The following is a 27,399-nucleotide window of genomic DNA, read 5'->3' as shown; positions in this document are numbered from 1 at the left end:
ATTCTGGTGTTGTGCAAGCCTGCAGGTTACATACTGTAAATATATAATGGGCTATTATAAATGTTGATTTTCCACAGAGTTGATAAGTAAAGTCAATCCAGCTGAAATGTTCTTACAGATGTAACATGCTCACTGCTGGCCATCAATTAGTTTGGACTGTCTTAGCAGTCTAATATAAATTGAGGCTGTTAATGTGTTTATTAAGGTTATTGTGCGCATAGTCGCATGACGTCACGCCCTCACGCCTTATTGCATCTCGAGCCTCTCAGTTCGTCATCAGAGTGGAGGACCGTCCGGATCAAACGGGGTTGTTTTGCCTTCGCACCTGCGAAACGGAATGGATTGCTCCTGATGTTGGGGATGTAACATTTAAACACAGTCCGTCCAGGGCACTGATGGGCATTCAAAGATGAATTCATTCCTTTATTAAAGTTGGACTGATTATGGTTTAGAGTTTTACCGCGATTTCCTCACTCATTTCGGTCGCGGCTGTAAAGTTTGGTCCTCCAACCCCCTGACTGCTCCTGAGTGGAATCAAACCCAGCCGCGCTCTCTGCGTGACGGAGCAGCGGACCAACAGAAGAGTAGATGGGAGCAGAGTGAAGTGGAAATGGTCTACCGTCAGCGCGTCTCTCTGTGTCTCACGTGTTTTTTCCAGTCGTCCGAAACTCCGGCAGGTTCGCAAGCTGTGGTTTTAGCTGCTGGACTCGGGTCGAGAGTTTGGATTCTCACTGTTGGATCTACAGGATGCATCATCACCTGAGCCCACATTATGTGCAACCGGAAGAAAATCGGATCTGTTTGACAAGTTTATTTTAATCCCGAAACACCTCTCTAAGCCTTACACGAAGTCTTCTGAAGCGCAATGATTTTAACAACTTTTGTCATGATATTGTCCTTCCCGGGTAAGTCACGCATGCATGTTGATTTCTATCTTTCGGCTGCAATAGCTATATAGTCTTTTTAAAACGGCTCATGTTCCTTTTACAGTTCAACTCAATACACACACACACACATTGGCAGTGAGGAGTGAAAATAGCAAAAACAGATGTTCATTTGTGGGATCTGTTCTGATTGTTGAGGCACGAGTGCAGAAAGTTTGTCTAATGTTTGCGTAGCCTATTGTGTGCATCATTGTGATATTTGGTAACAATGCAATTAAGTAGCATACTCTCGAAATAAGAAATTAAAAAAAACATGAAATGGCTGATCGGTTATAGCCTGTTGTGTGTAGAACAATCGACAAATGAGTTCACATCGTGCGCACAAATCTTTCTGACTTCCTTCTTTGTAACTCCCAGACTCCGTGTTCACCTTGAAGGGCGAGGGCAGCTCGTCCTCCCGGCCCGCGCGGCCGGACTGCGTAAAGGCCAGTGAACAATGTCTGAAGGAGTACAGCTGCAGCACCAAGTACCGGACGATGAGGCAGTGTGTGGCGGGCAGGGAAAACAACTTCAGCGCGGTCACCGGTACGGAGGCGCAGGGAGAGTGCCGCAGCGCTATAGATGCCATGAAGCAGAGCACCCTCAATAACTGCAGGTGTAGAAGAGGCATGAAGAAGGAGAAGAACTGTCTCCGGATCTTTTGGAGTATATTTCAGAGTTTACAGGGTATGCAGAGCAAACTAATAATCGTTATTTGATTGATTGAGCTTACTATAAAATAAAAAAGTAATCAGATCCTTTTACTTGGTAAAAGAAATACTCCATTACAGCCAAAGTAAAAGTCCTGCATTTAAAATTCTTCATTTGTACTCAAGTGAAAGTACAGAAATGTCATCAGAAAAATTTACTTATCAAACGAAAAAGCAATGCAGGCAGAATGGCCCCTGCCCTGTCTTTGCTATTTTGTATTGGGTAATTATTAAGCATGAATGTGTATTAAGCAGTATTTCAATGCTGTAGCTGCAAGTGGAACTATTTTACTACTTGTAGGTAGTTTATTCTGTGATGCAGTATTGTTATAAGCTTATCATACTGAATGCTTTGTTTGTGAAATCTGAAACTGCCAAGAAATGGTCAGATATATGCAGTGGAGTATACTATATATGTCCAAAATGTAATCTTAAAAGCGAAACAAACAAGGAAAGTAGGTACCTGAAACTTGTATTTCAGTAATTGTACTTCAATAACATTGACTTAATCATCCTTTTCCTGTGAATCAGTCAGAACCCAGTGTTAACCCTATCTGAGATAGAGATAATTGTACTTGTAACAAAGTGAACCTAAGGTCAGCCTTGCTCATAACTTCTGTTTTTAACATATTATTGTTTACAAAACAATAATTAATTAACTAATTAATAGGGATTACCCAATTACCCATTTAGTATAATTGATATGTTAAAGAGTATTCAGTAACATCCACCCACACAACATATGTTTACACATACATACACACTTTTTCCAGCTCATATTGTTGAATTTTTTTTCCCCCCATGCAGGTAATGACTTGCTAGAGTACTCTCCATATGAACCAGTCAATAGCCGTCTCTCAGATATCTTCCGCCTGGCCCCCATCATAGCTGGTAAGATGCTGCTTCTTACGTTGCCGACACCCCTTAGGTTTGGACATTGTGCAAAGTTCAGTCACTGCATACATAGACCCATTACTTCTCAGCTGTGCTTTAAACCCAGCTTAAGTCACCACATCACCGGTACAAATCTGTCACTATTTGACAACCACTCTTTTCTATTGCTGTCTGGTTTCAGGCTGCAGCTTTCAACGCCCATTATCCATCACAAAAGCTTTTATCTGCCACTGTGACCCACCGTATACAAAGCAGAGTAATTTAGTATATTTCACTTTCAGCTCTCAAAGCAATGATGAGGGGTTTGCATGTGTTTCCACTGTCACAGTAATTTTGCTGGAAGTAGCATTTATGTGCTAGTTTTGAATTAATTATCCTTTTAGAGTAAAGCCTGTGTTGTTCGAGCTCCAGGAGCCTGCAGGGCGAAATGCCTGGATTAGAAAAAGAAAGAAAGCAGAAATGTTGCTTGCACTTTGTTGTTGCGAATCTAAATGCCATACGTGTCCTCAAATGTCAATGGAGTGCAGGTGGACTTGGGAGCATACACCTAGGCAGGCACATATTTAAATATCACACACACACACACACACACACGCAATTAACCATCTGTCTGCGTTCAATGGCACTGATAGAACAAGAGCTGTGTGTGTGACAAGTGCAGCGCTCTCTGGCACTCTTCAGTGTTGGGCTTTCTGGCTGGAGGAGGGTGTCTGCTGCACAGGCCAGCTATCATTTCAGTGGAAAAAAAATGGTCATTTGATTCTTTCTCTCCCTCTCTGGTTCTCCTTTGCTCTGTCTGGCTCTCGCTGTGATTGAATCCACTTAGTGTATCAAAGTGGCTCTGCTCCACATGCAGTGACATAATGGCTAACTGTATTTCAAACCGAGAGTAAAGACAAATTTATTGGAATTCGGATTTCTTTCTAGTGCTGGAATAGTGCATATATCGGTCTAGCAATGCAAGACTAAGAAGAATTGCAAGAAAACAGAAATTGGAAAAGTGGTTAAGGATTCATGAGGCTTTTACATAATGGGAATACTATTAAAACAGTAAAACAAATCCAGGATTATTAAAAGGCGGAAATGAAAAAGCAGCATGAAATCTGCAGGTAATTTTTTTAAGAAATAATTTGCTCGATGTAGCTTAGAAGAGACCGCTGATCCCACTGAACAAATGTGAAATGTTTTAATCTTTATTAAGATATATTCAAAAATCTGATCTGCTGCTAATGGTTTCTTCTATCAAAGTCAATGACTTAGAATATTGAAGACATGCCAGTTTAACTTGTGTTTTATCATTATTAAGTCCCATTATATTATAAGAAATCTCGATGTGTATGTGAGCAGATAAATTGAGAGATGAAGTTGGAGCTGAGTAGCCCGTTTAATGTATAGCAGTGTAAACAGTCAAAGGCTCTAAGAAAAAAGAAATCACTGAATGGGTTAGATATCAAAAATCCATTTGCCATAATTGACCTAATTCCTGTCTGCAACTAAGCAGGGCCTCAGGCAATCCACCGTGTAAAATAATGCACATGAGAGCAGCATAGAATGGTCCACGATATCCCATGGGTCAACTGCTAACACCAACATGATCTCACAGAATTCCGTGAAATGAACACGGCCCCTTAACTCAAAATCACGGAATTGCGAAAAATTCCATGATGGGCCCACGGAAGAACACGGCCCCTTAAGTTAAGGAAAAGGTCGTGGGTGGGCTTACGTTTCCATGACACACGGGACAACAACGGGACGGTTGGGTTTAGGAAAAGAAGAACGGGACGGTTGGGTTTACAAAAACCTGACACGCGGGACACGATCCCCGGTGTCCTGGGTGAAAGTCCTGTGTTTGACCCGTCCACCACCCCAACCAACCTCCCTACGCAGATTTTCGGGCTTTCATACTACTCGCTACCGTAGTCGCTCCTAATGCTACGTCATCTTCTCATTGACTTTACATTGGCATTGTTTTCCGTGGTGGCCACACGGAATTTTCACACATTCCGTGCCACCACCACGTAATGCGGTGTTAACAGTTCGTAATCATTTCACGGAATTCTTTGAGACAAGGCTGGCTAAAACATGATGCTTACTACTCTGAATGGCTGAATATGTTCAGAGTATGTGTTACTATACATTTAATTCATTTTTATTTCAAATAAGTTTCAACAAAATGTAATAGGTTTAACCTTCCTCCAATCCTGTTTTTGATTTGATTTAATTTTATGTAATAGCTTTAAATCTACATGTTTTGCAAAGTTTTCTCATTTTCATATAAATGATATTACTAAATGTAAATATCTAGCAACAAGATATCAACAAGACTAAGAGTCTACAGCTATTCCAGCGGCTCTATGAAGCTGTACTTAGGCACATTGGTGTTTTGAGCTAAATGCTAACGGTGGTAAGATCGCATGCTTACAATGACAATCTAACATGCTGATGTTAAACAGGTATGTTCACCATGTTCACCATCTTAATTTAGCATGCTACTATTTGCTAATTAGCACTAAACACAGTACAGCTGAGGCTGACAGGAATGTCATTAGTTTGGCATTACCAAAGTGATTATAAATCCTTCAAGAACCATGAACATTTGTACCAGATTCCATGGCAATCCATCTAATATTTCTTTTAGCCAATAGTCAAAATATTTCACTCAAAAAAAAAATATAATAATAAAATCGTCAAGGTTAGAGGTTAAGTCAGGGGATCACTAAACTCATTAGGATTAATCCTCTGGGGACCATGAATGTCTTTATTGCAAATAATCTAGTAGTTGTTAAGATATTTTCAAAGTGGTTGACTGACGGGCAGACTGGCTATTCATAGAGCCATGCTACGAGTATGGCTAAAAAACAAAGACACCATAATTAGTTTCCCACTCGACTACTACTGTAGTATGACTCCTTTCTGTTTTGAGTACTACCTTCGTTGTCACTTGTCATCATTTATGGCTTCTGCAGAAAGCTTTATCATGTATTTAAAACATTATTAATTCAAACTAAAAGGTGTAACATCCAAGCCAATAACTGCCAGAATATAGTCTCCAGGAACAGCTGAAATTAAATGCTGCGTCATTTATAAATCAATGAACAAGTGCCTTTCAGAGATGTAACACAATGCTGTTGTGCAGACTAAGGGAACAATGGGAGAACTGCCCTTAACAAAAAGGGAAAACAGCTTATGTACAACACATTGTTTATGTCTTTAAAAATTATTTACCAGGGTACTCGAGGCCACCAACAAGGAAAACTCAAATTCCTACATTCCACTGAGCTAAAGACAACTTCAGGTGATTCCATAGCAAGAGCTAAGAAGAGGAAGAACTTCTGCAGGGTATATCTTGTACAATCACATTCCCAACTTACAGTATAAGTAAGATACTTTTTAGAGACAAGATTAACTGATTCTGCATTTCCTCAACAAGTCTGAAACCACTGGTATAAGAACAGATTACATCCCATCTTTGGAGTCGCACTTACTGTATATAAGAATGCGCAAGGGAAAAAACTAATTTCATTCTGCCTTTTAGTGTGTTCTCAATGCTTCCCCTTGAAAATGATAGAATACTTAAAATCACTATATTTGCATCCAGTGCTTATTTGAACGTGAATATGTCAATCAGTGTTAGAGCTTTTAAGAATATAGCCATGTCTATGCAGACACACCTCTTGTACTATATTTCAATAAACTCCTGACACTCATGCTCCTATGATGCTATAACCACTATGAATCAAAGCACATTTTCTTAACTGCATAAATGTTTACGGTTTCAGAATGACAAACTTCAGAAGTTTTCAAAAAGCCCTCCAGCCAGTTTCTCAATTTACATGTAAGCAGCCACTCTGGCAGAGGTAATCACTTGTACTGGCCCTGCCACTAAGCCCAATACCTATCCTTCTCATCCCAGTCTATCCTTGTAGCTCATCAGTAGTCTTACAGAGAATCAAGTCGGTGAACAAGAGATGAAGCCTGGCATGATGATTTTCCATTGCAAAGATCTCCAGAATAATTCAGTGGGTCTAGTTGCCTGAAGCAACAGATTCATCCTCTGTAGTCTTTGTCCTCTGCCACTGGCCCTGGCCTGCCTGTGCACTGTGTATACTGTATATGAGCAAACTGCTCCAGCTAAACATCAGAGTAGAAGAAACACTTTTAATCTCCTGATTATTTTACACAAGACTGCTTTCAGCCATATCAGTGAATCATCTGGAGGCATTTCCTTTCACATACACACTTCTCCGTTTTCTTTCTGCCCCTCTGTGACTGCAGAATAACACAATTTATTCCAACTGAGTTAACCAGAAGGAGCTCGTAACCCAATAATAGACACAAGTTGTGGATTATAAATTTGAAATTCACTTAGATGATGCGTGATCAAATATTAAAACATTTAGTGACATGAAGTGAAACCGTTCTATTTATTAGCAAGCTTATAATATTTTACTTCTTCATAATAGAATGCATAATAGGATTGTTTCATAGAACATGAGCTATCTGAACAGTGCATGAAGCACTTAAAGTTGGCTGCGCCCAGGGCAAACTGTGTACCAAGGGGTGGACACAATAACGCCAACATCTGTTAAATAAACTGTAATCTAAGATATTGAATGGACACCTCTAACATGACACACCGTATTTACAGTGTTGCAATATTTTGTATGCGTTTGATGGTATTATGTAGAATGCAATAGAAAATGTATTTAATGACTATAGAGGGCAACATGAAAAAATTAGCAAAAAGGCCTTCTCCCGATATCAATATATTTCATAATACTTAAGATTTGGAAAATTGCATGTCAATAGTTCACTGGACTGCATTAAAATTGCACATACTTTTCAGCACATGCCAAAGTGTCCTTGGGCAAGATCCTGAACCCCAAATTGCTCCCAATGGTCAGGCCAGCACCTTGCATGGTAGCCCGCTGCCATTGGTGCGTGACTCTGTGTTTAAATGAGAAAATTAATTGCAAATTGTACAAATGACAATTAATAATTAATATCAAGTCCAGCACAATTTCAGTTTGTGCTGAGAGTAGTTTATTTTGAAAAGACATAATGTAAATACTCTTGTGTTGAGGGGACATGTCATGAACTGGTAAGGTGTAACATACCTGAAACTTACTTTGCTACTGCGTTTTGACAATTTGATTTGGCCACATCATGCAAAACAAAAATAATATGTGATCAAATGAATCATGGCAAGAATGTCATGGAGCAAATACCTCATCAAAGTGGATATGCAACCTTGGGTGATGCGGGCAATGGCTAATCATGGCTTTGAGATAAGAAAATAAAACGCTGCAGGTAACACAGAATAATGTTTTTGGTCAGGCATGGAATTATTTGATGTGAGCTAACCACACCCTGCAACAACGCGCACAAACACGTACACACACAATCATTCTTACAGTTTGCATGTCTGTTGCATAGAGACCCTCATCTACATACAAATCACCCTGCACACATTCATACATTGACAGTGACATACACATCCTCTCAGTGCCTCAGGCTTTCCTTACATCTTTCAGATTGATGTATAGGTGCATAAATATACAGGTTCATAGTTTTAACTACTAACTACTCAGGCACTGCATCGACAGGTGCAACCATTAGGCTCGTACCTGGTTTCACTCCCATATCCTGCAGTCATTATAGCATTATAATGTATATTGTCGAGTCATCTTAACTAGGGATCGACCAGTTTTTCAGGGCCGATATTGATACCGATCATTAGTAGTTAATGAAGCCGATAACCAATATTTTGAACAGATATGCAATTACATTAAAAATGAAAATCTTTTAGTCAAAATTAACATTTTTGAATGTTACAAACTCCAACACAAAAGTTTGTTTTAAAGGTCCCATGGCATGAAAATGTCAAACTTTATGAGTTTTTTTAACATTAATATGAGTTCCCCCAGCCTGCCTATGGTCCCCCAGTGACTAGAAATGGCGATAGGTGTAAACCGAGCCCTGGGTATCGTGCTCTGCCTTTGAGAAAATGAAAGCTCAGATGGGTCGATCTTATGAGGTCATAAGGAGCAAGGTTACCTCCCCTTTCTCTGCTTTGCCCGCCCAGAGAATTTGGCCCACCCATGAGAGAGAGACATCATGGCTTTCAAACGAGCAAAGTGGCAGTTGGTCAAGGCCACGCCCCCACTCTCCACTTTGCCCCCCCTCTCTCCTCCTCAATAGCTACAGACACAGAAATGGCACATACTAAGGAACGATCATTGAAGGGACTGGCTCTAGTGGCTGTAATTCTGCACTACGGCTGAATTTTGGGAAAGAGACTTCAGATACAGTATTAGGGGACCACTAAGGCCTTTATAAAAGCATCCAAAGAGCACCATGTCATGGGACCTTTAATGCGTCAGGCAAGTATGTAACAAAACTGAAACACTAAACATAATACACAGTAAAAATAAATCAATGAATAAAAGCTAAAACAGACATAAAACATGCTAACAGTTTATTGCAGATGTTGCAGACTGCTTACAGAGCTGTAGCGGAGCCAAAGTAGTGCACTTTTTCATTCATTAACTTTATCGGTTATCGGTAAAATAAAACACAGATACAGATAATCTGCAAATTGCCAAATATCGGCCCAGATAACTGGCCAGGCCGATAATTGGTCGTTCCCTAATCTTAACTCAATGTTAACCATATCTTATATCAGAATCATACTTAATATGGCAGACATGAGCAATGCAGAGGGTATTGCACTTCTGAATGAGTACAGGATGAATGACAGAGGATGGAAGAGGATTAAATGAAGAAGAAAAAAAGAATAGCTGGTGCAGTATAAACTAAGTGAGATTTTGCTAATTACATAGGTGCACTTAATGAATGGGTCTTGGGTCTGGTCATAAATACTGAGACACTGGCGTGGATTTAGTGAAGCTGGCAAGAAGCCTGATAGAAGGCAGGGTGCCATGAAGGAGTGGGCCCTGACCACTGCTGTTTTCTTTCCATTATGGGAGATGATGAAGAGGGCACTAAGTAAAGGTATTAGTTTAAAAGGACTAAATAAGGCAGTGATACATTGTGAAGAGGATTTTTGACCATTGCATATAGAGGCTCTGCAATATAGTTATGTTGTGGTTATCAGTATTTGGGATAGTTAATTTTGGGGACAATTTAAATAAACTGTAAAATCAAGAGAGGTTTAGATATTTTGTCCAAACATTACATGTCAAATATACATAATCTACACCCACTGTTGCTTGCAATATGGCTGAACTCAGGTGCAACACAGTTGTCATTCATCTTTGACCTCTGAGAAAATAAACTCACCTCACTGTGTGTCACAAAAAACTAGGCATCATCTGCATAAAAAAGTGGCTTAATATTACTTGGAGACAATGCTACAGAGAGGGAATGTAAGCCTAATAATATTGAGAAAGTATAACTGCATTTTAGGGAATGCTTAACTAGACCCTCTGACAAAAAACAGTTACAAACAGAAAAGTCAAAACACAATTAAATCAATTTATAAAAATCAGAAACCCTGATACCCATTCAATATGTATTAAACTAACACACACTCTTGTTCAGTGGCTTTGTTCTCAGTGGCATGACCTAACAATGCTGATCATCTTCATGGACTGAGCTAATAGTTTTAACTGACTCTGTGCACTGGGCTTCAAAGTAATCCAGACTTTTTAAATGCACGTTGCATCGAGATCTCCATGCGCACAGCTGGCTCTTGAGGTTTGCTCTGAGGGTCACACTAATACTCTGTATTACTATAATCTGTGTACCATGGATATGGGAGGATTTACATGTCAGATGCAGATAAAAAAAAGAGCAATTCCATGACCACATGTTCCTATCCATATTCTTGAATTAGAACATCCAGAGAACAAAGAAAAAGTAGGCTTGAGCAATTGCTTGGCAGAACATTATTATCCAGAACTGTGACACTGGAATTAAAGAGAAAAGAGGTTGAAGGATCAGCTCTACTGCTTCTGACCTCACTGCCCCCATGTTTAATGGTGGCATCAGTTCAGGAAATTCTGCTGGAGCTCTTTATTTCATGTATCCTGTGCAAAGAGGGGTTAATCCATCTAAGCCTGCATCTATAGACCTAAGCAAAAAGAAACAAGGGGATTGCACAATTAGATGCACGAGGCTTGGATGCTGCAAACCATGCAGCCATGTTCAGGCGTTTTTTCTTTAGCACCATTCTCGTCTGGCACACAATCTAATGTGGCCCACGTTTGCAGCGTTGTTTGCTGGTCCGATTTTAGTTATGTCTAAAATCTTATTTTTTTACATCAAGCAATGAATCCTAACTTAAAAAAATACTAGTCACAGTCCTAGATTTTTCTTATGAAGTGTTAATTTAACTACCAGCTGTTCTCTTTTTTCTAGGTCCAGACTTCACCTCACCTATATTCAAGAGCTCATAGGCCAGTACACTAACACAGATGCCATGGGTCAAATAAGCTTACACAATTTGAACATACTTAAGCCCACTGATCTGAAATAGTGTTTTCAGTAATTAGATATGTAAAATGTTGTATATACACTGCTAAACCTTCACAGGCATTTCATAAGAGAGCATTACAAACATTGGACGTCTTGGCAGCTGTACAATAGAATGGTTTGCTTCTCATATTCTTACATTTCCCTTAGTGGACGCAGACCCCCCAGGACACCATAATTAACCTCTTATTTGAGATTCATATTTAACCCTACCTGACTGGCGGTCTTTCAATAGGTCTTTTGTATCAACCTATTAGAAGTCAAAGGGTCAGATTCCAGTGTTTGCTACACTGGTTTTTATTTGGTCTACACCAATGGCAACATGGTGGTCTTCCTCAGGGGGTGCAACTTAAGAAGGATGAGTGAAATTGTTTTTTTCTTAAGCCTGTAGGCCTTTTAACAAGATAGGTTATATTTCAGGGGGACATATAGGATTGCAGTTCTTGGTATGCACTGCAAGGTCAATAGACTAACTTGAATAATGTTTAGTTAAATTAATGAATGTATACTCTATATAAGTTTAAATGATATGTTGGAACAGTATTGTAGGAATAATTGTTTACAAATCACCGTTTTTGGTAGTTGATGGGCTTTTTCTTAAAAGATTAATTTAAAACATGTCTGGCATTTTTCTCTGCACTTCATACTGTAGAAACATGACCATTAAGACAGTCATTGGATTACAGAAACAGGCAAAGATTGTTTTCTTATGATTACAATCACAGTGCAAGTAGCACAACAACAAAGTACAGACCATGACGTAGCCCTGTTTATATGAGTCATTGCCAATGTTACATGACTTAGTAGCCACACATTTGTTAAGCAAAACAATTACATTCCTGATAAGCAAGGTGCTGGTGATGCACTTCATGTATTCTTGTGGGAGATTTGAATAAAGTGATTGTTGAACTTCACCATATCAACATTATCATGATTCTCCCATAAACTTGAATCGGTTCTGGGAGACAGTAAAACATGGATTTTAATCTTGAAAAAGAGAAAATGTGACCCCAAAATTAGCTTATTAAATGCAAAAATGCTCCTAATGGAAAAGGTCTTTTCCTGCTGTGGGGTGTTGCGTCTTTGGAGTCACACTGTGACCTACAGCTCAACCTTCTTACTCACACTTAGCTCGAGCTACATGCACACACACACGGCACATTTACAATCATGGACAACCATTTAGTCCAAGAGTAAGAACTTTAAAAAAAAAATATATATATATATATATATATAATACAACTAAGGTAACCATTTCACTGTTGGTAACTGTAATTAAGCTAGAACTGTCACACCTATGGCTCAAGAGCTACAAACAGCCACTCAAGGATCACAGCCCACATCTCTAGGCACTTGTCAGATGTAAGTAATGGGTTTTGTAATATGTGATTAACCCAAGGTTCAGATTTAATCATGGCTCTTTTTGTGGTGCATGAAAGAGTGCAGTGAGCTTCAATTCCACCTCAAAAGGCAGAATTACAGAATTCACTCTTCCATGTCGAAGCTGAGGATACAGTTTGTGTTACTATGCAGAACCCAGTCAAGCAGGAAGGACTTTATAACAACAAATAAGAAAAATGAGATGTGAGAGTCATTATGTTGGCCAAAAAGTGCTTTTGCTGTGCTATAATGGAAAGACAGGCATACAGGCACAGAAGCAAAGATGGTTCACTTAGTTTATGCAACTCTAGTTTATATCCTTGACGTTCCACTTCAGGGATCGCTCCGGTGCTGCAGGAAATTTCGCCGGATGCATGTATTTTCGCCAATGTCCATTTCCTTCCGCTTTTCTTTGTATTGGAATTTTAAACTCTGGTGGATTTATAAGGACTATGGTTGACTGCTCCTCAGATCTCTGCATGGTAAATTGAGACTGACTGTCAAATCTGAGTTTTCTCTCGCACAACTATTTTACAGCAGCTCTGTGCAGAGCTTAGTGCAAGATGATTGTAATTGGTTTAAAGAAATGCCAATAAATCAGAGCACGTTTTTCTCCCATCACGGAATGCTATGTGGACTAGCTAGACCTTCCTCCGCTCCGCAGCGTGTGGATGGCCTGGCAAAGCAAGACTAAAATAACTCAAAGCCGTGTCCGAGGGAGAATTACCTGCATAAGCTCTGATGAGGAAAAAACAGCAGCCGTCACACAAGCACACAATGGAATATACAGATACAAGTAGTGTAATGTTTGGTAATGCTCTGAATATTAAGGGTTTGATTTTTTGTCTCATTCGGAGAGATGAGAGGACAGTGTGCTATAAATGTGGCTCTATGTTGCTCAGACAGCAGTTTGATCATAAATGCCAGACCTAATTAGGTCTGAAAGGTGGATCTGATAACAACCTGAAGTACACCATTTAGTCGGAGAATTTGAGTTCAAACATGTACCAAAGCAAAAGATACAACAAATTTGTGCGATAGCTCAGCTCCCATACAATTTCTCTTTTCCAGTTTCAAACAGGCGTATAGTAAATGATTGTGAGGACTGGTTTTAAATACATAAAACATATATAGGCTACAGGGGACATTTTTTGAACATTGTGTAAAGCTTTGTTCTGGCAATGACCCTAAGATTAATGGTCACTTCCCATCATTTGGAAAACACATGTCAATAGTAACACAATTCATTGTCTCCACATTTGAATGTATTTTCCAATGCACCTAAGAGACACTGAGAAACTTTCTCAGGACTGTGGATAGAAATGGAGACTTTTCAGGTGCAATGTAATTAACCCCCTGAGGTCTAAGGGCATTTTCACATATCTTCTTACATTTATCTTTTTAAGCTATTTGCATATAACTAATTCACATTTTGTTTCATATCAGAATGTTCAGAACAAACTCAGCTTTCTGTATAGTGACGCCCACATTTTTTTCTAGAGCAATGTGTAAAATGATAATTTGGTGCTAAAGTGATGATTAGGAGTGTAACATCCTTTAAAAAAAAATTGCACTTCAGGACAATATTTTCTCATGATGCCTTTCTTTCTGTTTTTCATTCGAAACGACTCAAGTAATTCTCAAAATTTTTCTACATCTCTTGGCTGCACTGTATTCTCTTATGTCATTTACTCACGACTATGTCATTTTGATGTACTGATCATTTATGACGCGAAAACAACAATTTAACCTGTGCAGGAAAGTAATAATTCTGATATGACAAAATGATGTGTCTCTCCTCTCTCTCAGTTGAGCCTGCATCTACAAAGGAGAACAACTGTCTGAACGCTGCCAAGGCCTGCAACCTGAATGACACATGTAAGAAATATCGCTCGGCTTACATCAACCCCTGTACTAGCAGGGTGTCTGCTTCTGAGGTCTGCAACAAGCGCAAATGCCACAAGGCCCTGCGGCAGTTCTTTGACAAGGTAATTAAGCATGTTAATTTTGAGAGCTGTTTGCAGCTTTTGTGTGTTTGATTTAGGGCTGCAGCTAGCGATTCTTTTTGTAATCGATTAATCTAGCACTTTATCGATCGAGTAATCGAATAATTTTTTTTGCGTTTTTGAACAACCCAAACTAGGGAAAAAAGCTAAATTTTCGGAAAAAAACAACATTTGTATTGCCTACATTGCTTACAATATCATCTCTAAAAAAACTAAACATATTAAGTGCATTTAAGTGCCATATTACATTGTTTTTAAAGATTTTTTTTTTCAAATGATATCAACCTCAAACTAAGGCATACATTAAACATACACAAACATTACATTAAGTTGTGCAACTTAACTTTCAGAACTACAAGTTTCAACCTACAACTGATCTGTATATACAGTAGGCCTATATGTAAATATTAGTTATACTCAACCTATTTTCATTTATATATTTGATTATAATGTCACACAGGTCTGTTACACACACAATGCTATTAGGTCGTTGATCAGCTGTTGTGAGAGAGAGAGAGAGAGAGAGAGAGAGAGAGAGAGAGAGAGAGAGAGAGAGAGAGAGAGATTATTATTATTATTCCTTCTTGTCTTTGATTTTGGTAGTTGTTGTGTTTGGTGTAGTTTCATCGTCCATACGACTCTGATTTACTTTTTTCGGGTCCGCTTCGTGGAATGGATGATTAAGTTAGACTCCATTTTTTCTGTTGAGATGCTAAAGCACTGACGTCGTGCTATTATCGTGATAAGCTAGTTTGATTTTGCAGTAAACACACTGTACAGAGTTTTAGTTTTAATTACGTTTGAACTGATTCCAAACTTTGGACACTTTCTGTCGTTTTCTCCGGCCTGTCTCTTCTCTTAGCCCCTCGCTATTTACGCTCTGGCATGTGTCGCCAGCAGCAGACTGCCGCGTCTGTGCGACAGTAATAATGCTCCGTGCGGAAACTCCGTGCGGAAACTCCGTCCGTCAGCGATACAACGTTGGTAACATTGATTTAACGAAGCTTCGAGGCAAGTCATTTTGCATCGAGGATTTTTTGTAATCGAATTATTCAAGTTATTCGAGGAATCGTTTCAGCCCTAGTTTGATTTTGTAGTTGCTGCTCAAATCAACATCTAAACCACAACCATGTCAAAGGAAGGAAATGCTATTGTAAGTGCAATTTCACATTGAGCTGACTTTGAATCCAATCTCTCGGTAAAATTCTGTTACCTATCATTACGCTTACAGTAACTCCAATTAAAGCTACTATTTCCGTTGGGAACTTAGGAAGCCATAGTGGGTCTAAAGTCTCTATGTTCATGTTTTGTCACTATTTAACTACAAGGTAACTGGGTAAGGAAAGTTACTTACAGTAACTACTCTTGTACAGGTGGAAGCTGCATTGGAAGTTGAAGAGGTTTTTAGACCGCAAGAAAGAGGACAATTCTGCAGATATCAATGGACACCTTTTTTTATCTTTTCTTTCCAAAAAAGGTTCCAACGAAATACAGCTATGGGATGCTGTTTTGCTCCTGTCCAGCGGGGGATCAGACAGCATGTGCAGAACGCCGGCGCCAAACAATTGTACCCATCTGCTCCTATGAGGATAAAGACAAACCTAACTGTCTGTCTCTTCAGAACACATGCAAGACCAACTACATCTGCAGGTAAAAAGGCACAAAGGGATCCTTAATAGATATTCAGTCTAATGTTCTTTATCCTAGAGTGTGTTTTTACTATTAAATTATTGAACCATTGCTTATAAATGTGACAAAGCACTTAGCCTAGTATAAGCTTGACATCTGACATCAGCATCAGGAAATCAGCATCTATGATTTGTATCTCTATTGTTTTCAGGTCAAGGCTGGCAGACTTCATGAGTAACTGTCAGCCAGAAGCTCACTCCATATCCGGCTGTCTGAGGGAGAGCTATGCTGACTGTCTGCTGTCTTACTCAGGTCTTATCGGTACGTTCTCTGAAGCATTAAAAAATTGGCTTCAGAATTTGCTGGATAAATTATAAAGCTAGACTGGTAACTGGACATATAGCTGGACTACTAATGGTATGTCTTAAGATTTGCTTTGTGCCCGTCCCGTTTCTCAACACCCTGTGAAATCTATTCAGATAAACTTGCTGCAAGGAAGTTTTGTTTTTAAATCATAGACATTATCAATCATTAAGCTATTAAACTAGTTTCTATTTTTTCTCATTATTAGCAGTGTGATGATGGATAACGCTTTAATCAGATTTTTTTCCCTACACCAAGAGATAACAGAGACTAGGGGTATAAATCACACGGTATATCACAACACGATACAATATTTACTGATATCACAAAGTCTGCCACGATACGATTTTGATTTGATTCAATTCAAGGGCCTGCAACAAGACGATATTATATGCCCATTTAACACATCAGTTACATACACACACACATACACATATATATACATATACATACATATATATATATATATATATATATATATATATATATATATATATATATATATATATATTATATATATACACACACTCATACATACATATATATATACACACACACATATACATATATATATATACACACACACACACATATATATATACACATATAAACACATATATACACACATATATATATAAATATATATATACATACACATACATACATATATATATATATATACACATATATATATACACACACACACACACACACACATATACACACACACAAAAAAAAACAACTAAAATGTAATTTATAAATTTCATTACTAAGATACAAATAAAGGCACATCTTAAAGATGACGATATGTATCGACATTTTCACTTTGTATCGATTATATATTGGATCGTTGAGGAATGAATCAATATATTGATCAAGATCGATGCATCGTACCTCAGAAACCCATTAAAAGTGTGGAAAGTGATTGTTTTATAAGATAGAATATGTAGAAAGGAAACATGTTTTAGTAATTGAGATTGAAATGCAGGGCAACAGTGACCAAGTGCAAACTCAACAGGTAGACACTTTAATCTAGTCCATTCATATGCTACTTCACACAGGTTACACCCTGTAATGGGGCCCCATGGCTTAAACACTCATCTGTCTCTTCACACAGAAATCTGCATGTACTTGTACAGCTAATAAGTATGAGCCTACTCAACCTCCATGCTTCCTATAAAAAGGCAACGGATTTATTCAGTTACATCAAGATGACAAAATAGCCAGAAATGGTTTCATTTGACTTTCTGCCCATGAAGTACAATGTACCCCAGTTTGGTCACCACTGTTGACTCCCAATAGGTGGTAAGCAACAGCAGCCCTTAAAACACTTTTAACAACACTCTCCAGAGCTGCAGTTTGCCACCTTTGTTGACATCACTACATCTTTGAAAAATGTGCATGTTGTTGAACAGGCCATGTCACATAATAATGGGGATACTGTACAAGTCAGTGAGGCGTATGATTGCTTATGATAAGCACTAGGGCTGCACAATATGAGAAAAATATGCGATATGCGATAACGTTGAATATCGCGATAACAATATTACATGCGATAAATAAACAGATATTAAAGTGTACTCAGTTCTGCTGCTTTCAGTATTCTGCTAAAATACAACAAACGGCTTGTTACATTTAAAACAAATAAAAGGAAATCATTTCTAACACTCTTTTATTGAACACTGAATTGAACATAAAAGGCACCACTTACAAAAGAATAAGTTACATTTTAATTAGCAGTTTTCTACTGATATTTTCTTTCAACTAACACAAAAAATCTCGTAGTGTCTATCGCGATATGTTGCAGTCTTTCGTGATATGTACACTATTGGTCAAAAGTTTTAGAACACCCCAATTTTTTTTGTTTTTTATTGAAATTTTAGAAGTTCAAGTCCAATGAATAGCTTGAAATGGTACAAAGGTAAGTGGTGAACTGCCTGAGGTTAAAAAAAAAAAAAAGTAAGGTTACCCAAAACTGAAAAATAATGTACATTTCAGTATTTTACAAGAAACAAGAAATGGGTTAACAACGGAAAGCTGTTCTGCAGCAATGGAGATTGATCAAGCTTTGAAAGTTGGTGCTACCAATTCCCACAGGTGTTCCAACTTGTCTGGATTACTTACAAACCCCTCTGTTTGTAAACAAGTATTGTTGGAACACACTGTGGTACCATAACCTCGTGAGGCAATTAACAATAGAAGAGAGACAGAACATCATAACACTTAAAGGAACACGCCAACTTATTGGGAATTTAGCTTATTCACCGTAACCCCCAGAGTAAGACAAGTCGATACATACCCTTCTCACCTCCGTGCGTGCTGTAACGCTGTCTGACGGCTCCAGCATATCAGCCCATAACAGAACAGGCAGGTGAATGGTTCCAGTAATCCTACTGCTCCGAATTGTGACAAAAGTGACAAAATAACACCAACATGTTCCTATTTACATATTGTGATTTGTAGAGTCACAGCGTGTACAAAAAACAACGTAACATGAGACACAGCCATCTTCTAACAGTAAACAAACCGGGAACTATATTCTCAGACAGGCCTGCTACGAGCATATCACTCCGCCCAAGTACTATATTCTTCCGCCTGGGAATATAGTTCCCAGTTGTTCTGGTTAGAAAGATAGCTGTAATCTCATGTTCGTTATTTACTACACGCTGTGACTCTACAAATCGTATAATAGGCTGTTTCCTTTTATCACAACAACAGTAGGATTATGGAACCTCCTACCTATTCTATTACTGAGCAGGCAAATCGATTAACGTTATGCTGCAAATGAAATATCGACTTTATCTTACTCTGGGGGTTACGGTGAATAAGCTAAATTCCCAATAAGTCGGGGTGTTCCTTTAAGAATGTTGGTCTTTCCTACAGAGAAATTGCGATGAAAGTCAAGGTGTCAGTGAGTACAGTATTCTTCACCATCAAAAGGCACTTAGAAACTGAGGGAAACTGACAGGAAGAGGTCTGGCAGACCCAAAGCCACAACAGAATCAGCAGACTGATCTCATGAATTGGCGTATGTATGACACGCCAATTTGTATTCCGTTTTTGTGTGTTATGAAGACGCATAATCGCATTTTTGCGTGTTTATCAACGCAAATCGGCCGCCATTGGCCTATATTGCGAGTCCATTTCCGCCGTAGCGAGGTGGCGGATGGGTAAAACACAGGACTTTCACCTGGGAGAGGTTTTTTGCCGTTTTTTTTTTTTAATTTTTTGTTTTTAATAAGCCTTACCCAATGTTTCTTTCCTAAACCCAACTATTTGTTGTTGTCGTAAGCGTTTTAGTCGTTATTTTCCGTGTTTTTGTCACTGTTTTGTTACTAAAGCCTTTCCCTCTGTTCTTTTCCTAAACTCATCTCATACTCATTTTTTTTTTTCTTGACAGGCGTGTGATGTTGTTCTCGCGATAGTACGTCGCGTTCTCGCAATAGTACGTCGCGTTCTCGCGATAACGCGCAACGTGGCGAGGCCACGTGGTGGGTCTGTTTACATCAGCTGTTTCGAGCGTGTATCATACCCGTGCATAGCTGAAAATGGCGTAAAATAACACGCCATTTGGCTTTATGAAAGTGCCGTATATATTTACGCAAAGTCATGATGCCATGTTGGAATCAGAAGACAAGTTTCTGAGAGCCAACAGCTTGCGTGATAGGCGGCTCACAGGACAACAGCTTCAAGCACAGCTTAATAGTGGTCGTAATAAGCAAGTCTCAGTTTCAACTGTAAAGAGAAGACTTCGAGCTGCAGGTTTGATAGGTCGAGTTGCAGCAAGAAAGCCATTGCTAAGACGTCAGAATAAGAAAAAGAGGCTTGCCTGGGCCAAGAAACATCGTCAATGGACTACTGAAGACTGGAAGAAGGTGCTATGGACTGATGAATGAAATGAAATGAAATGAAATCTTTGGTTCATCACACAGGATTTTTGTACGCCGTCGAGTAGTCGAAAGGATGGTTCCTCAGTGTGTGACATCAACTGTCAAACGTGAAGGAGGAAGCATGATGGTCTGGGGCTGTTTTGCTGGATCCAGGGTCGGTGATTTGTACAGAGTGAAAGGCACCCTGAACAAAAACGGCTACCACAGCATTTTGCAGCACCATGCAGTATCCTCTGGTATGCGCCTAGTTGGTCAGGGGCTCATCCTACAGCAAGATAATGACCCAAAACATAAGTCCAAGCTATGCCAGAACTACCTTAGGAAAAAAGAACAAGATGGTAAGCTTAAAAACATGGAGTGGCCAGCACAGTCACCAGACTTAAACCCCATTGAGCTGGTTTGGGATGAACGGGACAGAAAATGAAAGCAAAACAACCTACAAGTGCCACACGTTTATGGGAACATCTGCAACAGAGTTGGGAAGACCTTTCTGAAGAATATTTGATTTCCATTGAAGAAAGAATGCCACAAGTGTGTTCAGCTGTTAAATCTGCCAAAGGGGGCTACTTTGATGAGTCAAACATTTAGAATACATTTTGGTTTATAAATTGATTCCAGGATTTCTTTTTTTAAACTTAAATTTGTTCTATTCTTTCATTTCAGAGTACAATAAGACATTGAACTGCATGAATTTCAATAAAAACCTGGAAAAATTGGGGTGTTCTAAAACTTTTGACCAGTAGTGTATATTGCGCTAGTTGATATTGCGATGACGATTTTAAAAAAAACTATATATTGTGCAGCCCTAATAGGCACCCTATAATATTGAATAAGCTAATTCTCATTGATTGACCTACATTTTTAAAATGTGTGAAACCAAAAGAGCCCTGTTATAGAGGGTTTCAACTATGATAATGAGACTACAGTTACAATGAATGTTTACTTCTCTTCTCTATGCTGCAGGTACAGTGATGACACCCAATTATGTGCGATCCCTTGGTCTTACCCTGTCACCATGGTGTGACTGCGGCAGCAGTGGGAACAGCAAGCCAGACTGTGACAGATTTGCTGAGTTTTTTACCAACAATCGATGCCTACGTGAGTTGCCGTACTGCAGAAATGAATTTCCCTTCCTACGTTGCAATGTTCTTCACCGCATAGGACAATCACCATTTGTATTGTTGTCTAGACTTAAATTGGCCTTTTGAAATTGTAGACTGGGAGATGATGACTAGAAACTGCAATAGTAGTAGATGATGGTCTATCATGTGTTCTCCCTTCAATTACAGTCTCTGTTACTTTGACTGTTGTATCAGGAACAGTGTCTTGAGCATTTATTTTGTTCGTTTTTCACTCATATGCGAGTGTGAGTGGCATTTAGCATTTCTACATTCAGACTTCAAGTCATAAGAGTATAAAAGTATTCATTTTTGTGAATCATAGCCATTATATACAGACACTGCTTTTAAAAAGGCTCTTGAGAAAGGTCAAGTGATTTATTTCCCTACACAATTATCTAAAGTATTAATTATAAGCAGCTTTTAGTTGGACATGAACAAAATGTTTTTGGACATGCCACTTCCACTTATTTCTACGGAAAGGACAGCAAACATCTGCTAACTTGTTAGATGTGCAGACTTATTAAAAACAAGGTTTATGGGGCATTCTGGTGGATAGTGCTTATTACATGTGCATACATATGACATTGGATGCATATTTTGTCACATTCCATTTCATTATATGATGTATTCTATTAATTCATAGATTTTGTACAGGATAAAGAATGCCACTGATTAATACACTATTTTCTTGCAGGTAATGCCATCCAGGCATTTGGCAATGGCACTGATGTTGGAGTTTGGCAACCCCAACCCCCGATTCAGCCTACTGTACTAGAGCCTAGCATCACTCGGAGGGGAAAAGAACGAACCAATAATGCACTGGATGCACTGACAGACATGACCAAATTGGATCTTGATGACGACTCATCATATCACATCTGTGGAACCTTACAGGTGAAGTTTTTTTTAAGTAGAGTAAGAGTTTAAAAAGAGAGAGTTTCTGTGTTTCAAATATAGGATGCATCTTTCTTGCTGACTTACAACACTGATGTTATATTTTTGATATAAAAAACTGATCTGATTGATCTCAATAACAAAGAAACGGTATTAGTCTTAAATGGAATTCCTTGCTGAAACAAAAAGGGTACAGCTACATTGCAAGGTAATTGATTTCAAATATAACTACTTACCTCAATGCAGATGTTTGCTTGCAGTTAGTGGTTGTGCCTCTTGTTTATAATAAAAAAAATATATACTGCTGTTTTTTAAGGAAAAGAACAAACATGGAATCTTTCCACAACATGTTTTGATTACTTTACGCACTTTTTGTCCGTGTAAATTTTGAAGTCATCAGAAACCACAAAAAGTGCCTGACTCTAAATTGAGACCTAAACATCAGGTAGAGATCTATTCAAAGCATGTGTCTGAGTGTCAGACGCCTGGCTCTGTCACCTTGATGGATCAGGGATGGTGTTATGGTGGCCTGCACAGAATCCCCCCTCCTGGGCAGAAAGATGAGACGTCAGTGTGGAGTCAAAGTTCCAAAGCTGTCATGTCAAAGCTAATTGGTTGCCACAGTAACATCAGAAATGGCCCACAGGGCGTGTGTGTGTGTGTGTGTGTGTGTGTGTGTGTGTGTGTGTGTGTGTGTGTGTGTGTGTGTGTGTGTGTGTGTGTGTGTGTGTGTGTGTGTGTGTGTGTGTGTGTGTGTGTGTGTGTGTGTGTGTGTGTGTGTGTGCGCAGTATCATTGTAAGGATGTACAACATATTCTGTCCCCCAGATTGAGGTTTTAGTTTACTTAAATCCCAGTTAGCTTTGGAAAAACTATACATACATATATAAAGGGCTGAGATAGATAGACAGACAGACAGACAGACAGACAGACAGACAGACAGACAGACAGACAGACAGACAGATAGACAGATAGATAGATAGACAGATAGATAGATAGATAGATAGATAGATAGATAGATAGATAGATAGATAGATAGATAGATAGATAGATAGATAGATAGATAGAAACATAATTATGAGTAAACTGAGTTCCTCTGAAAGTGACTCAGCAAAATTAAAGCCAACAAAAGAGAGATCCAAAGTTTATTTTTGACCTTGCAAAAACCGTAGTTGACAAAACAATCTCACCACAAGGTCCATTAATGGACATTCTGGTCATATCTGATCTTCCTCAGCAGACGATGTTTGCACACTTGTCATGCTTTGTAAATGTCCACATTTTCAGCTCCATTGAGTTATTTGAACTACCGTTTCCCAGGTACTAGTCATAGTTGTTTCCCTGTAAACTGACATTTCTTCTTACATCTGACTCATTTCATTCAACATGTGTCTAAACACAGTATACATGAGTCTCAGAGACCTTGCTTACAAGAAATTCCAATGTGACTTTAAAAAGTCCTACCAGAAATGTTTATAGCAGTCACATGATGCAAATGGTTATTAGTTTTGAAATATCAATCGCAATTGTAGAAAATCAATTCAATATGCTGATTTTGACATTTAGCATCATAAATTGCATGTTTTGCTTAAATGTGCTTATAGGTACTCTAGCTCCTTTGGAACTGTTTGGCTTCGCCAACACACTTCAGACCTCTGCTATTCTTGTCTGATAAATACTATGGGGCTATATTTTTTTAAATGAGATGATATCACATACTTTAAGGGAGACCATCTATCATATTGCCTTTTAATAGCGATAATATGATTTATCACCAGTAAAAACATCCTCCCAAGAGGAAAGACCTCCTATAGAGCAATTAATCACTCTTCTCCAGAATCCTGGTTCACAGAATTCTTTCTACTTAAGAACCAATGCGTGGAGTATTTATTATGTTCCCAAACCACCATAGAGTCACTTTATCATTTTCTGTACTCCATCTGTATCTATGAGTGTGCATTTGTTTGTGTGTGTGTGTGTGTGTATTTGTGCAAATGTATGTGGGTATATTTACAGTATGTGTGGCTCAAAAGGTTTGGAGCGGTCTGAAAAAAAAGGTTTGAATGTATTAAACTATCATAACCTTGAGCTGGCACAAACAGAGGATCTCACACAAACAAACTTTTACACAAACACACACCCTCGAATCTTACACGTCTTGTTCGAGGAGGATGATTATACAAAGAGGTTTATGTCGGTCTAAACTATGGGAATTGGGGAGGCACTATAAGTATTATCATAAATCTCATTGTGTGTATTTGCTACTGTGGCAGTGGCAGTTTGGCTCAATGCAGTAATGATCTGGCTCGACCTTGCGTTACTTTGAAGGCTCTGCCCTTCCTTTAGCCACAGTTAAACTTCTAGACAAAGACAATTTCTTCATTCCACTGCACTGAAACTGGCTAAATGAATAATAATGTCTGATGTATTTTTATAGGATTTTTGCGCCGTCAGCCAGTCTGTGATCTTGATAGACAAGTAAAAACAATAAAAAGAAATAATGGAAGTTAATGTTTCTCTGCCTTCTCCTCCACATTTTCTTTGTTCTAGGCCCAAAAACTGGTGTCAAATCTAACAGTGGATACTGCTCAATGTGTGGTAAGAATTGTTTTATTCAGTCAATTCCATTCAAGCCCAAACAATATTTGTGATAAAGATATTGATATTTGAAAGTGACAAGAAATCTGATCCCTTAAATTTAAAGAACAAAAATATGCACTGAGCTCAACATTTTACAGTCAAAAAATAAACTTATACATGCTCTCTGGAAGATAACGTCTGTAAAGGCAACACTGCAAACATATCTTTATAGAATTTTCCTGTACTGCAAGGTCTTGTGATGCAACGTCGGACAAATACAGAAACACAAATTAATCTGTGTGTAACAAGTCGTTCCATCCAAATGTAGCTCAGCTGACAAAATGTAACCAAAATAGGCAAAAGAAAAAGCTAATTAATGTCCACTTTATTACATTTGGGTTTTAAATCGCTACATTTCCAACTCAGTCAGGTGTAAAAACTTTTTTCCAGCATATTTCTGACCTGACTTACATGATGTACAATGCCATTGGTATCCAAATTTTCTTAGATTGTAATTAAAACAAGCTATACATGTTGTGATCCTTTAAATCTCAGATTCATAGTGAAGCCCACAGCAAAAAAAAGAAAATCCATTTCAAAACAGTTTGTCAACTTTCCACTCATAGTAACACTAAAACTCTGGTCTTTTCCCTCAGAACCATCAACTGGATGAGTCTAGTGACTCCAATGCCGATGCTAGAAGCTCAGCAGCTGAACTCTCAAGTATGCACCTGGCATTAGCCTTTGCATTAACGCCAATAGTATTACAGCTTGAAGATTTTCAGCTGTTGTAGGATCTGAGGACTGTGGCTCAAACCTCTTCTCTCAAAGTGGTTCAACTCGTTTTGATTTAGACATTTGCCAAAGTGCTACACCTACATTTTTCTTGAAATGGAAATGAGAAAACACAGCACGGTAAGAGCACTGAAATCATAGACAACGGTGGATTATTATTATCTGAGGAGTCCGTGTTTACTGTGGCTGAGATATCAGCTCATTTGCCTTCCATGCCTCGTGGGAGCAATTTGGTGACTTCAAGGATCAGATTCACGCTGAGGAACACTCATTTTCTGTCTGATAAGCATGTGAATAAATTCACTTCTTTGAATGTGTTGCATTCACTGCACATTTGACTGAATGGACTGCCAATATGCTTAACAGTGTTAAAAGTGGATCATTCTCTGCATAACTGTGCTTTGATTTGTCCAGCCAATAAACATGCTTTAGTTCAACAAAATGAAAACTAAGTGTTGATATAAAAGTGCTGGTCTATAATATGTCAAAAGGGACATCTAACACATTTCATAGACACACCGTATGGAATATGATTCATAAAATATTTTAACTCCTTTAAAATCCCATAACATTTTGTCAGTTTCCTCCAAGGACAAAGACATATCAGCCAAACAAAAAAAAACACACAAAAAAAAGTTAAAATTTTCTCTTCTACATGTTCCGTAATAGTTATAGTTCCGGTTTGTAGATTTGATTGTTATGGTGGTTTGTGGTTTTATCACATCGCCTATAAAAGAACATTTTGTACATATGATACATAAAGTGTACACTATTACAGTATGCTGCCGTTAGCTTGTAACATATTGTCTGTAATGTTTTTTGAGAGTCTATGTTAGTATCTGGTGACTGAGGCCTCTCAGTGTTATCCAGTGTAGCTATGATTTATAAAGTGTGACGGGGTACGGTTCATTAATAACGTGGTTACAGATATGACTATTGTGTGATTATATTTTGATTGCAAAGTGCATAATGTTATCTTAAACAGTATTTTTCTTGAGGAATATCGAACTCTGTAATTTGAAACTGTAACAATAAGAAGAACATGAAGAATTTACAAAAGTGTCTTTAATGGCTTAAAAAAAAAGAAGTTGTTTTTCTGTCTTACTGAAAGTGAATACTTTTGATGGTTTCATCCAGATTCTTCAGACTGCCAGATTTTACTTTCACATTATTGTGTCCTCGTAGAGAGCAAAAGGACAAGGGTTTGATGAATAAAAAAATGTGTAGTGTACATATCCACACGTAGAGCAAATGCCAAAAGACAAAAGCCAGTAGACATAAATTGCTGCTGATGCAAATGGCCAAGTTAAAAACAAGTACATAATTATTATAAAAGTAATGAAACCCCTAATTATCAAAGACATTCAAAGAATGTACAACATCATGACGATGAACACTAAAAACTTGTTTTTCTCATCCTAACATTTCTAAAAAAATAAATAAATAAATAAAAAGTGTGTCAAATGTATCTGTTAAAATCACTTTTATGTATGATCCCTGTAGACATCTAACAGTGCACTTCTTTATAGATTGTGGTTTACAAAAGGTTTTGGTCAAACAGTACTACTAACTGTTTATCTAATTTGAACTCTAGATACCAGCCTACACTTGAAGACATCTCATAAAGGAGGCCACTTTTATGTACAAGTAGCCATGAAAAATACTTTAAGATTTGGTGTTTGCCAAACAGCTGAAATAAAATTAGTGAACAGTGACTCA

General features: G+C 38.3%; 1 protein-coding gene across 1 annotated transcript; it reads left to right on the top strand.

Annotated features, from left to right (window-relative positions):
• The first annotated feature begins 292 nt into the window (after nucleotides 1-292).
• Nucleotides 293-27,137, top strand: gfra1b (gdnf family receptor alpha 1b). The gene is made up of 10 exons (XM_039788574.1): nucleotides 293-905; nucleotides 1,302-1,610; nucleotides 2,441-2,524; nucleotides 14,213-14,391; nucleotides 15,887-16,059; nucleotides 16,250-16,359; nucleotides 21,255-21,389; nucleotides 22,107-22,306; nucleotides 24,856-24,903; nucleotides 25,542-27,137. The coding sequence occupies exons 1-10, from the start codon at nucleotides 866-868 to the stop codon at nucleotides 25,677-25,679; spliced, it is 1,416 nt and encodes a 471-aa protein (XP_039644508.1). The 5' UTR covers nucleotides 293-865; the 3' UTR covers nucleotides 25,680-27,137.
• Nucleotides 27,138-27,399: the final 262 nt, after the last annotated feature.

This window comes from Perca fluviatilis, chromosome 21 (genome assembly GCF_010015445.1).
Source record: "Perca fluviatilis chromosome 21, GENO_Pfluv_1.0, whole genome shotgun sequence".
Lineage (NCBI taxonomy): Eukaryota > Metazoa > Chordata > Actinopteri > Perciformes > Percidae > Perca > Perca fluviatilis.
This window is presented reverse-complemented; position numbering and strand designations above follow the sequence as displayed.

What these genes read in the sequence shown, in the direction of transcription:
- gfra1b (XM_039788574.1), top strand. Translation starts at nt 866, where the DNA reads ATGATTTTAACAACTTTTGTCATGATATTGTCCTTCCCGG. An exon ending in TATATTTCAGAGTTTACAGG is followed by an intron (nt 1,611 to 2,440) that starts GTATGCAGAGCA and finishes CCCCCCATGCAG; the next exon opens with GTAATGACTTGCTAGAGTAC. An exon ending in TGGATACTGCTCAATGTGTG is followed by an intron (nt 24,904 to 25,541) that starts GTAAGAATTGTT and finishes CTTTTCCCTCAG; the next exon opens with AACCATCAACTGGATGAGTC.